Source organism: Oreochromis aureus, linkage group 23, assembly GCF_013358895.1.
Source record: "Oreochromis aureus strain Israel breed Guangdong linkage group 23, ZZ_aureus, whole genome shotgun sequence".
Classification (NCBI taxonomy): domain Eukaryota; kingdom Metazoa; phylum Chordata; class Actinopteri; order Cichliformes; family Cichlidae; genus Oreochromis; species Oreochromis aureus.
Genome location: NC_052963.1, coordinates 6,015,502 through 6,027,970, shown reverse-complemented (window position 1 = coordinate 6,027,970; position 12,469 = coordinate 6,015,502). Strand labels below are relative to the sequence as shown.

Here is a 12,469-nt window from a genome sequence, read left to right as displayed (position 1 = left end):
AGCCAATAAATTTCATTACGGTAGATGTATTTCTGAAAGCGCTGGTGTTTAAGGAAGTGTTTTCTCTGTTATCCGTTATCTTCTTCATTGTGGCAATCAGGTCATAAATTAATCCTCTAATTGGAGGTTGGCAGCTCCCTTACTTGGACACTGGCCTTTTGGCGCCACCTCAGCCAACTTGATGATCAAGTTTGTGGCCCACACAAACAGGTGAATTGAGATCTACAGGCAGCTATGATGCCTTTCCAGCCAGTGCCATGATGCTACTGTCCTTGAAGACGCCCTCAGACAAAAAGTGTTGTAATAGTAAAGGATGAGACTTTGAATCTTCTTAAAAGTATAACAGCTGGACAGGGATATTTCCATTAATTTGTATGGGATCAAGCCATGGGCATTGGAAAGATCCAGCCACAGTACTGTCACGTCTCCTCTGCTCCCCTGAGTCTCTCTTATCAGCTGGTTTACTACAACCGTGTGCTCTAAGGACTCCTTCCCTCCTCCTCAACTGCTGTGCCAACATAGGAGTTCTTCAGAAGCAAATCCACGAAGCAATTTGTAACAATCTTGAAAATGGAGTGTAATGCATAATTGTTGTTTATGTTACGATTTTCTTCCTACTCTTCTGTTGTAGTGTCATGTTTGTACTGGTACAGCTTCCTACAAGTATTTTATAGACAACTAAACCAACAGATAAATACCTGTTAATTTGCACAATTTTAAGGCCCTCATTTTACTTTACTATTGTACGATGACAAAAGATAAAGAAAGCTCTTTGAGCCCTCCTGAGGATCGGTAGCTGTGGTGTAAACATCTTTGAGCTTTGCACTTCTTGCTGCCAACAAAGCTGCTTTTCACAGCCGGGCTCAGGCAGAAGGCTCAGCTCCAAATCAAAGGTTTCCAATGTTTACTGCTTTGCTGCACATAAAGCCGTTTAAAATCTTCCACACATGCAGCTTGAACTTTTAACACTTTCCTGACTGATGCTTACGTAAAACAACAGTGACCTATTGACCTGGGCTACCTGTAAGACATATGGAAAGTAAATAATTAGTAAATTATGAACAAAGACATGATTTGCATCTTTGTTTTATAAATGTCTCAATAAATGAAATAACTCAATATATTATCCTTTAAATTGTAATTGATTAATTTTCAACTTTATTACCTTTTAATTAACACGCTCCTCAAATGGATGAAACAAATGCCTTAGTGATTACATTACTGATTACAGTGAATGACCATTACATAAAGTATGTGTGTAATAAAATAAAAATTAGGCAGCTTTTTATATCAACAATATTTTGAAATAACCTTTACAGCTTATGTAATTCTGCAGAGCAGGAAGTCTCCTGTCAGAGTAACGTGTCAGACGGTTTGCAAATAGCTCAACACGGACCTCTAGTGCCTGAGAAGGAAAACTGCAACCCAATATGAAACTAAGTGACTGGAAAATGTAGTCTCAATTTTTTAAAAAATTGAATTCGTCTCATTCATTATGTTATCATTTTTATGTAATTGCTATCAAACACAAACTTGAAATCGTGAACATTGTGAAATTTTGAGCCAAATTAGTGTGATTGTTTTCTTGTTTTTTTTCCAACTAAGTGAAAGGGACTAAAACAGTCAATGCCAGCATGAAACGCATGATTTAAAAAATGAGAACGGCGCAACTGAATAACAATCTTAGGAAAAGACAAAAACTCCGGTTACAGACAAAATCTAATAATGAACAAATAAACAAACAAACAAATATTAATGTAACTCCTGCATTTGGCTTCCACGTTGCATTTCATATAAATCCCTTCGCTCAGTTCTATTTATGTAAATACATTCTTATGTTAAAGCTGTTAAAAAACACAACGTACACCAAACAGCAAACAGTATAATGTAAAATAATCTAATATATAAATTCTATAAAAAATTATGTAATCTATTTATATTACTGAAACTCATTATGTATACTAAATCTAAATCTAACTAAGAAATGTCACCATATTTGCGGTGATACTGTACTTTATCACTGAATCACACTAAGGACTGTCGGGGGTTGCTCGCTGCTCTCACTTCCGTTTATCGTTTCGAAATAAAATCTGCCCCAGTAATTATGGAGCAAATGTGGATGAAAAATATCATCGTCGGTTTTATAAATACATATGAAAATAGCTGAAATACGCCCACCTCAATGGTTCCTCTTTTTAAATTTAATTTCCTTTAAAAAATTTTTTGCCAGTTTATGTTACGACTTCCGATGTAATTCGAGTCTGCTGCTGGCTTGCCCCAGTGCGCACAGAGGAAATCGAGCCAGTTAGCCGCTGAAGCCAAGACAGGTTAGCGCTCTGCTGACACAGACAGAAACATGGTGCCAGCTGCGGTGCTCTTTGTTTTCACACTGACCTGTGTGTGTGGACGAGCCGCGGCAGAAAGAAAACTAGTATATACGACTGTGGTGAGTAACGTTGAAGGTGCTGAAACGCCGCGAAAGCTGTGCGGAATTCCACAGTGTGTAGACGGTTGCGGAACTTGTCAACATGTATGGTTTTCTCTGTAGGAATGACATCTGGCAGAAGTCTTTGGAGTCTTTTAGAAAAATCGGCATATAAATAATACATTCAGGAATAATTATCATTAGGAAATTAGTAGGTTAAATGTTTTGCCTCTCACCAGCAGCTAGTATCGTATTGAACTAGAAGGCTGCAATGCTAACCCGTTCTAAGACTGCACACTGAGGGAATATGTCAACTTCAAAGTATTAGATAGCACGGTGTGCACTGACTTCAGACGGAGCCACTACAGGAATCCTCACTACATGCTAACTCTGTTAGCAAGTGTCTATCATTACTTTAGTAAGAAACGTTCTGAGGTGTTGTGGGCTGTAATGTTAATGTCACTGCTGGCAAACAAGAAGCTGCATGACAGGCCTAACCTGTGACAACTTAGCTAACTTAATGAGGTTGGAATGAGCTCTGTCGATACACACTGTTTTATTGGTCCTGTCAAGTGATTGCTTGGCCAATAGTACAAACACTAAAAAACCCCGAACAATTAATGTGTAAATGTAGGTTACAGTGATGATAGTGTAGAATGAGCCCAATAGTCAAAGAACAGATGCACAAACTACAAAAGAGCCATTGTTTACAGATGATCGGGAACACCAGCATGCCTCATTAAAGAAAAACAAAGTGTTTAAAGGATAAGGAAGTTATTGTCTTCAAGAGGCAACAATGAGCTATACACTGCAAGATGTACCGTTTTCTGTTGTCTTCCAGTGCATATGTGTTTTGCTTGCTTTATGGGTGGTGCACATTAGGATGTTTTTTGCATGTCTAAGACTACCAACTGACAAGGGAAAGTTGCCTGTTTTTTAACACTTGTGTATTGGGGGAGAGCTCCAGGTCACATGTTCCCAATGGGTTTTTCCAGGCATTGGCAACAAAAATGTTGCCATAGTGTGAAATAGGAGATCAGGATATACCTGGACTCATTCTTAGAAACTTACCTGCAGAGCCATGACTGTATTGTAGAACAGATAAGATTAGAAAGGGATAATCCACGCGCTGGAGAGATTATATCTCTCGGCTGGCCTGGGAACGCCTTGGTGTTCCCCCGGATGAGCTGGAGGAGGTGGCTGGGGAGAGGGAGGTCTGGGCTTCTCTGCTTAGGCTGCTGCCCCCGCGACCCGACTTCGGATAAAGCGGATGAGGATGGATGGATAATCCACTCTTCAAATAGAGTTGGGACACTTGTGTAAACTAGAAAGCAGCATTTCTCTAGTGGTTTGAAAGCTGAAAATTGAAACCATTTGGTGTGTATTGTAGGATGTTTGGGTGGAACTGCTTGTAATAAGATCTCCTTTACTTGAAACTGATCGTAATGAACTCTCATACCAATGTTAGGGTTCATAAAAGACCTGCTTCATAAATACAGGTTTCACTGTAGCCTTCTTATTATTAAATATGACACAAACTGCATTTACTCGTTATCCGTGCTGTTTTTAGGGGACTGGTGTTAAAGCCATTTGTCCTAATGGTTTGACATTATAGTGTTGTCTAAACAGTGTCAGGCGTCTGCTGACTGGGTGTTGTGTCCACCAGTGATACTGTTAAAAGTAGAACAAAGGTTTTGTTGTCAGTATATGCAAGATAAGCTGCAGATGTTGCAAACACACACATTTTCTACACCCTGTTTACTGATTTACCGTTTCAGAACCACCAAGAGTAAGAGCTTATTTCATTTTAATTCATGTAAAGCACCTTTGGTAGACTTTAAAAATACATTTATGAAGCTGGAAAATAATATTTCAAGGTTTATCAGGCTTTCAGTGTCGTTTGTGCAGCTTTGAGTATTTGAAAATATTAAAATATATTCATATGTTTTAAATGCCAGTTTTTCATGACACTCTTTCTTTGACTTCTGTCCTCTCCAGTTGTTTCGGCATGGCGACAGATCACCAGTCAAAGCCTATCCCACCGACCCCCACCAAGAGAGCGACTGGCCGCAGGGCTTTGGTCAGCTGTCACAGGTATAACCAAGACTTCTTTTTTTCTAATGTAACCTGTTAAATCTACATTTACTACAGCAGGCAGTATTTCGTGTAGTAGAGCTGTCACACAGCTAAAGCTGATACAGAAAAATGTGTTCAGGGTACAAGCTAGATTACTGTAGCAGTGTTTTCCAAGTTTGTACAAAAAATAAAAGATAAGTGGGATAAATACAGGTCATGCAAAACGTTGCAGCCAGGCTCCTGAGCAACACCAACCAGCTGGCCCATACTACTCAGATTTTTAACATACATGATTTTACAGTTCTGCTACTTTAGCCGGAGTGTAACTTTCTTCATATTTGTTGTTGTAGATAGGGATGCAGCAGCACTTTGAGCTGGGCCAGTTTCTGAGGACTCGATACAAAAACTTCCTCAATGCATCCTACAACCGGCACGAGGTGAGATGGAGCCTCCTTTTCACTTTTAGTCCACATGACAAGTCGTCATGAAGCTGTTAAAGTCAATCTGTGACTCTTGTTAATATTTGAGAGAAAAGGCCTCTTCAGAGTTCGCACCAGCGCACAAATTCCTGTAATATGACGGAAGAGTGCCTCTGTTTTTGTGCAGTTTGTTTCTTAATATTTAACTTTTAACTGTTGATATCCTAAATTTCAACTATAATACGTCTTAACATGCTTAATGCCTTTTGTCTTCAGATCTTAGTTCGCAGTACAGACTACGATCGCACCCTTATGAGTGCCGAGGCCAACCTCGCAGGTCCGAAGAGCTCTTCTTTCTAATATTCATACTGCTGTTTCTGGTACTCTTCTCATTTGGCGTACTATATTTTTTTTTCCCCCTCATCCAGGTCTCTATCCTCCCAGTGGCCAGCAGGTCTTCAACCCTGACCTGAAGTGGCAGCCGATACCTGTCCACACTGTGCCGCAAAGTGAAGAGAGGGTTAGTGTATGAAGTCACTGCTGTTTGAAGTTGTTTATGTTTGCAAAAAGTTAGTCGGTGTCTGAAATATGTCTTCTTTTGTTTTTTTAGCTTCTCTCATTTCCTTTGAAAGACTGTCCTCGTTACCAGCAGCTGATGAATGAAACCGAACACACGGAGGAATTTTTAAACGTTACTGCAACATACCAGGTACCGCTTCTCTTCTGTAGTATATCTGTCCATTACTGTTGGGTCAGATGTATAGACTCAGCTTTAATTCAAGAGATTTAATATAAATAATATGCATTAACTGTTTAGAAATGCAGTCAATTTCATATTTTTATGCTTATATAATGATGGCTAATTATAAATATAAGGAAATTAAACAAATGGAATTAACTTTAGACGTTTTCTCTCATCGATTGCTGTGAAAACGAGCCACACCTGGCCATAAAACAGATCATTGGCCAATCACCTTTAAGCATGTAAAAATCGAGAGACGAAGTAAAGTCATACAGAAAATGATTACTTCCAGTCTACAAGCTACTGAATCATGGGTGTACTTGGTTTTTCAAAGAATGCATACAATCCTGTGAAAATGTTCTTTTTCACAGGATTGTAAATGACTTTTTATCATTGGAGAATAAAGAGTAAGAGTTGGAGGTACACTATTCACGAGCCTGCTTTGTTCTTGTCTTCAGAATATCATAGAGTTGGTGAGGAACAAAACGGGGCTGAATAACACCACTGTGGAAACTGTCTGGAGTGTGTATGACACTCTCTTCTGTGAGGTGAGAACACACGTACACACACACACACACACTCACACACGCGCACACACACACACACACACACACACACACACACACACACACACATATATTAAAAACACCAAGGAAAGCCAAATTCTCCATCAGCCTGTTTGTTGAGTTTTTATTTACAGCAACAACATGTCAGAGTAGAATAGACCCAGTTTTAAATGATCCAATGTTTTCTACTGCCGTCTGATATGCAGCTGAAAGAGGCCGTCACGTTGCTTTAGTTTCAAAATAACAGCACTGTGCTAGTCAGGACATTCACAAGCTATTGCTTCAAGTTTGCTTATTTTTGTTGTGACTTGGCAAATCTCACATGTCACATGAGTTTTATTCTAATAACTCAACTGACCATTTTGAGGAAACGATGAACAGTTTGAGTAACACAAAGTGCTGCTCACAGCAGTTTCACATTTTTCTTGTCTCACTTCCTGCATTACAGCCTGGCTTTAGGTGGACCGCATGAGCAGACGCGTGCCACTTTTACACTATTCACGCACGCTTTTACTTTTAATGAAAATGAAGTAAAGTAAAAGGTGCCATTTATACACCAAATAGTGTGAAATTTCATTTGAGCAGAGTACAGCTGATTCACAGAGTGCAGCCACTGAGTAACTAAGTAGGAAAGTGTGAAAAAACTTGTCTTTATGTCTGTCTGCCCCCCCCTCAAGTCTCAGCACAACATGACGGCTCCTGATTGGGTCTCGCCTAACGTCATGAAGAAGCTCAGAAAGCTCAAGGACTTTGGATTTCAGGTAAAAGCTGTGGTTCCATCTCAGCTTTCATTTACAGTTTCTGATCTCAGTACTGATATTTACTAATATTATCTAATGTGACATGTTTGCAGGTCATATTTGCGGTGCACGAACAGCAGGAGAAGAGTCGACTGCAGGGAGGTGTGTGTCTGTCTGTGTGTTTGTTTGTGTGTGTGTGTTTGTTTGTGTGTGTGTGTGTGTGTGTGTGTGTGTGTCTGTGTGTGTGTGTGTGTGTGTGTGGCTACCAAAACTAAATTTGTTAGGTTTCAGCGTCAGCCTGACAAGAAATACTTTTATTTATCGAACTAATCATTTCCTGGTTGTGTTGGTTTACCTTAAGGTAATATACATGAAATATTAGATGTGCCAAAAATCTGCTTTTCTGTTCACTTCCTTATATAATAGTATGTCACAGTGCATTTATTGATTCAGTTGACCCAAGAAATTCTCAGGGTTTATGTCCTGCGAATTATGGAAAACTGCAAATTTTAGATGTCGTTAAAAAAAAACCCCAAAAACACCTAAATATGTGTTTGGGTGGCTAGTAGAGGTTTTAGAAGAATGAAATGAAAAACAGGAGAACACTTGTTTTGATGCAGGAATACTGGACTCCATCTGCAGTAAGGAGAGATATGAATAGCACTCTTGGATTGGATACTGTCAAAACTCCCGCCTCCGAGTACAACGGTATTTCAGCATCCTTAGCCTCTACAGTTGCTTTGTGTTCTCTCTACAGTACTAAAAAATATATATAGTATTAATAATTTAGCATTAATACACATGGAAAATGATATATTGGCACAAAGAAAGCCATAAAACAAATTGTGGAGGATATTTGTGGTTTCTGTTTCTAAGAACAGTAATTAGTTCATTTCTAAGGAGAAATCCATGAACTCTGCACGTTTCACATATACAAAAGTAACACAGATGACCCCTGCCAGGTCACGGTGCAGTTTCTGTAAAATTAAAAAACGGAATTGTGATTAAGATAAGAGCATGCTACAAAAAGAGTACGTAATCTGCTCTTACTCTCTGGTAACAAAGATTAAACATGTAGCACAGAGTTATAGAGACAGGACTGTCGATTGCACTTTTAGATTAGATATAATGAAGATTTCTGCTTTCATACAGAGTCAGCCTGTGGTTGTTTACAGCCCAGTACTCTGTGTTTTTTAGATTTCAATTTTGTCTTCACTGTCATTTTTTTTAAGTAGTAGTTGTAGAAGTAGTATTAGTTTATAAAGTTGCCTATAAAGATTTAGTGTGTCATCTTCTCCACTGGCTCCCTTCCTCCAAAACACAGTAATTATTATCAAACTAACCAGAGGGATTGCTGGTAGTTTAAAATATTCTGAAATGCTTCTCACTGCATTGGTTAAACACAGCAACAGGCCAGCAGAAGGTGGAGAAGGTGTGAATGTAACCCTCGAACGCTGCATGCAGTATTGTTACACCATCACTAACGTTGGGTATATTTTATCCGATAAAACATACATGGCAAGTTGAAGTAATTGTTTATTTCCTCATGTACAGTGTCTCATAAAGAAAATTCATCATGTGGATGTTGGTGTTCTAGGGTTAATCTGTCAGTAGGCTAGAGTAACATGAGTGCGATAACTTAAAAACAGCGGTGCTGTTGATTTTTCTCGTGGTTTTTATATATGTAAAAATATGTTAAGAGTAGGTGAAAAAACCCAACACTAAAAGGAGTATTTGTGATGGCTGCAGTTTGTTCAAATCTGAAGGAGCATGTTGTCCTTTTTTAATTGTTTTTTTGAATAAGTCTTTTTTTTCTATTCAATTTAATTTATTTATACAGCAACAAATCACAACAACAGTCACCTCAAGGCGTTTTATATTGTAAGGCAGACCCTACAATAATACATACAAAGAAAACCCAACAATCACATGACCCCCTATGAGCAAGCACTTTGGCGACAGTGGGAAGGAAAAACTCCCTTTTAACAGGAAGAAACCTCCGGCAGAACCAGGCTCAGGGAGGGGCGGGGCCATCTGCTGTGACCGGGTGGGGTGAGAGAGGGAAGACAGGATAAAGACATGCTGTGGAAGAGAGACAGAGATTAATAACAAGTATGATTCAATGCAGAGTCTATAAACACATAGTGAGTGAGAAAGGTGACTGAAGAAGAAATGCACACAGCACTCGCTAGAAGGAGCAATAATTGCAAATGATGGTTTGTTTTTAAGAAGATTTATTAACAGTATTAAAATGATTCGAGCTGTCATTAATGGCTACAGGATTAAAGGGGTAACAGTATCTGCTGTCTGTCTTTCAGGGATGCTGCTGGGTGAAATCGTGAAGAATCTCTCCAAGATGGCCGTTCCAGACCCAAAACAGCAGCTGAAAATGATGATGCTCTCAGCGGTGAGCTAGTTCGAAGACTTTCTAGTAACTTTTTGAATTGTTGGTAAAAGATTGTTTTGTTTTTTGCCTGAGCCAGGTTAGCAGTTTCCCTGTTTCTGATTCTTTGATTAAGCTAAGTAAGCTAGCTTAAGCTGTCCTATACTATTCTTTATATGCGTGTCTGTGTGCCTCACAGCATGACACCACTGTAGCCGCTCTGCTGGCCAGCTTGAGCGTATTTAATGGAATACAGCCACCATATGCCTCCTGTCTCATGATTGAGCTGTACAGGGAAGACAATGGGTAAACGCACACGCAAGCATGACAGTAAAACAGACTCCATGGAGTTGATAACAGTAGATTTAAGTGGGATGATGGGACTTTGAATTGTAAAAGTCTCTGTCTCGTGTCCACGCAGCTCTGCTTCAGTGTCCATGTTTTACCGGAACAACACCAAGGAGGACCCGTACCCGCTTCAGTTACCGGGCTGCTCCCCTGACTGCCCCCTGGATGAGTTTGTAACAATCACAAAGCTCTCCATCTCAGACGACAGAGACAAAGAGTGTCAGCTCCCTTCAAAAGACACAGATAAAGGTGAGCTCTTCACACATAATAAAACACGACACACTTGACTGTTAACATTTAAAAAAAAAAAATAGACTAAAACAATTTTGCACCATTTTTGCATTCTTCTTCATATTTGCAGTGGTCATCACCAGCTTGGCTGTGACCGGATGTGTGCTCCTCGTCCTCATCGTCATCCTCCTCGGCGTTCTTTGTCGGCACAAGAAGCCAATAAACAGCCGGGGATACCAGCATGTGATCAACCAGGAAGGCGGAGAGGATTCCTGACAGAAGCACAAACTCCTTCCTCGGAGATCTCCAAATCTTGCATCTTGGGAGGGCAGCGATGACGATGAACTTTGAACTCTAACCCACCCGCTCGCTCGCAGAAAAATTCAAACTCAGCCCAGAGAACAACTCGGCAAGACTTTAGATCCTGAGATAAAAGCGGAGAACGTCCTTGGTTTTAACATTCCTTGAAACAACATTTTTTTTAATTTACATTTTTAAGGCTAAAGACTGAAAATATAGATTCTTAATTGAAAGTAAATAAATAGATTTTAATGAAACGTGTGGAGGATTGGGGTGGGTGTTGCATTTTAAGAATCCAGATTTTTATAAAAGCAGTTAAAAAGACAACAGCTGTGCTGTAATCTCGTCTGTAGACGAGAAAAATATTTTTTCCTTAATAGGTCAAACGGTGCGCAGCCTCATTCTGGGCATTTGCAAAACGACTCATTTACAGATGCTGCTGCTCACTCACTCGATCACCCTGTGGTGACGTGGTGTTACATGGTTAATGGTAAGGACCCATCACACCTGCCATAGTTGCCCTCACAAACAGCAGTGCACACCCATCTAGTATAAACAGTGACAGGGCTGTGGTCGCGCCACACTACCAATACAGCAACCATAATGGGCACTTTACGTACTGTAGCATCATGACTAACTGCTAGGTAAGCTAGACATGTCTTGTCAGCTCCTCTCCAGCACATCAAATGTTACCTAACCCCACTTGTTTGTTTAGAGTACGTTCAGCTTCACTAAGTGCCACACTGGGAAAATATGTCTCACACAGTCATTTCATGTATCCACATATTTGGTCTCCATTAGCCCTTCAGCCAATTCACAATTATTAGCCTTTGTTAAACTTAGTCAAGCAACATCCTGCATAATGATTAGAGTTCTCAAAGGTGGCTGCAATACAGCCCATTCACAGCATCATGCTTCACAAGTGTGAATCTGAGCAGTACTGCAAGTATGTGCCGCTGAATAAATCCAAAATGTAACCCGATGGGAAGTAATTAATCTTACACAATATTAGTGCAAGTCTTACTTAACAACCTGTTTCTCTGTGTTAAACGTGACAACTTGGTGACTGTGGAGGTGCACTTATCTGTTTGCTTTGGCATTTCCATGGTGCTTTGCAGATCAGCTAATACCGGATGGGACAAAATGTATTAGGAACCAGTCTTAGCTGGTTTGCTGATTATTTGGTTCTATTAATTTACTAAAGAGGTTTAATTCAGCATATATCTTCTTGTAATTATATCATTGCATTCTCCTGGATATTTCTAACTGCAAATCTGTGTGTTTGTACCAGTGCTTTCATACATCTGCCTCTCAGTGTGTGTATGTGTTGCTTTTGCACACTGGGGGTAATGTTGGTTCATTTCAGCTTTGGATCTGTATTGATTCCAGCACCTAATGATCAAGATGCCTTGTATGTTTTTAGTAATATGGTGTTTTTTATGCTGTTTGTAATTTCAAATCTTCCATGCGTGTTTGATTCAATAAAGGGAGGCCTGTCGCTGAATGCTGCCCAGCACAGTGGCAGCTTGGCTTAAGCCCAATGTTTAATCTCTTGGCAGCAAGAAACCAAAATAGTATTCATGGAATTACCAACAAGAATCATTACGGTTTTGTTTTTGTTTTGTTTTTTTTGTTAAAGGTGTAATCTGAGCGTGTTTTTGTTTTGTTTTTTTAGCTTCCTTTTTAGTCGATCCATTTGTGAAAATCTGGGAACTTGGGAACACTGGAAATGTAAACTTTTGTTCATCTTTGACTCTCTGCCTTATTTTTAATACTTTAAGTCATTAAAACTTAAATTGTGGTATGCCCACACTTTTTGTGATAATATTGCGAATAAATGAGGATGTTTCTTCTGTTACAGCGTTGACTTTGTTCAGGAGGTGAGGCTTGAGGTGAGAAGGAGCTGTGATGGAGGTGAAGGGGAGGAGAAAGACCTAATGAGAACGAGATGAAAATATACAAATGTTAAATGGTCATATATAGTTTGAAAGAGCTATTTGTGATCTTTAAATTAAGAATAACTTACAAGGTGCACTACATATATGGCTGTTCTCCAGTGACATACTTAAAATGCAATCAGGTGGAACGGTCCATGTTGGTTCCTTTATTCCAAATGGTGGGGCAGCATGGTGACTTCGACAAATCTGTGCTCACTCCTATGTATTTTTAATGGATTAATTCTAAGTTTATAAGAATGCATTAGTTTGTTGGGAGACAATTACACACTAATCATTGAGTA

General features: G+C 39.5%; 1 protein-coding gene across 1 annotated transcript; it reads left to right on the top strand.

Annotated features, from left to right (window-relative positions):
* Positions 1-2,256: 2,256 nt before the first annotated feature.
* On the top strand, positions 2,257-12,088 carry acp2 (acid phosphatase 2, lysosomal). Its single transcript, XM_031732355.2, has 13 exons — positions 2,257-2,446; positions 4,424-4,519; positions 4,852-4,938; positions 5,197-5,257; positions 5,349-5,440; positions 5,531-5,629; positions 6,121-6,210; positions 6,906-6,989; positions 7,082-7,130; positions 9,287-9,375; positions 9,551-9,657; positions 9,773-9,948; positions 10,061-12,088. The coding sequence occupies exons 1-13, from the start codon at positions 2,357-2,359 to the stop codon at positions 10,204-10,206; spliced, it is 1,266 nt and encodes a 421-aa protein (XP_031588215.1). The 5' UTR covers positions 2,257-2,356; the 3' UTR covers positions 10,207-12,088.
* The last annotated feature ends 381 nt before the right edge of the window (positions 12,089-12,469 follow it).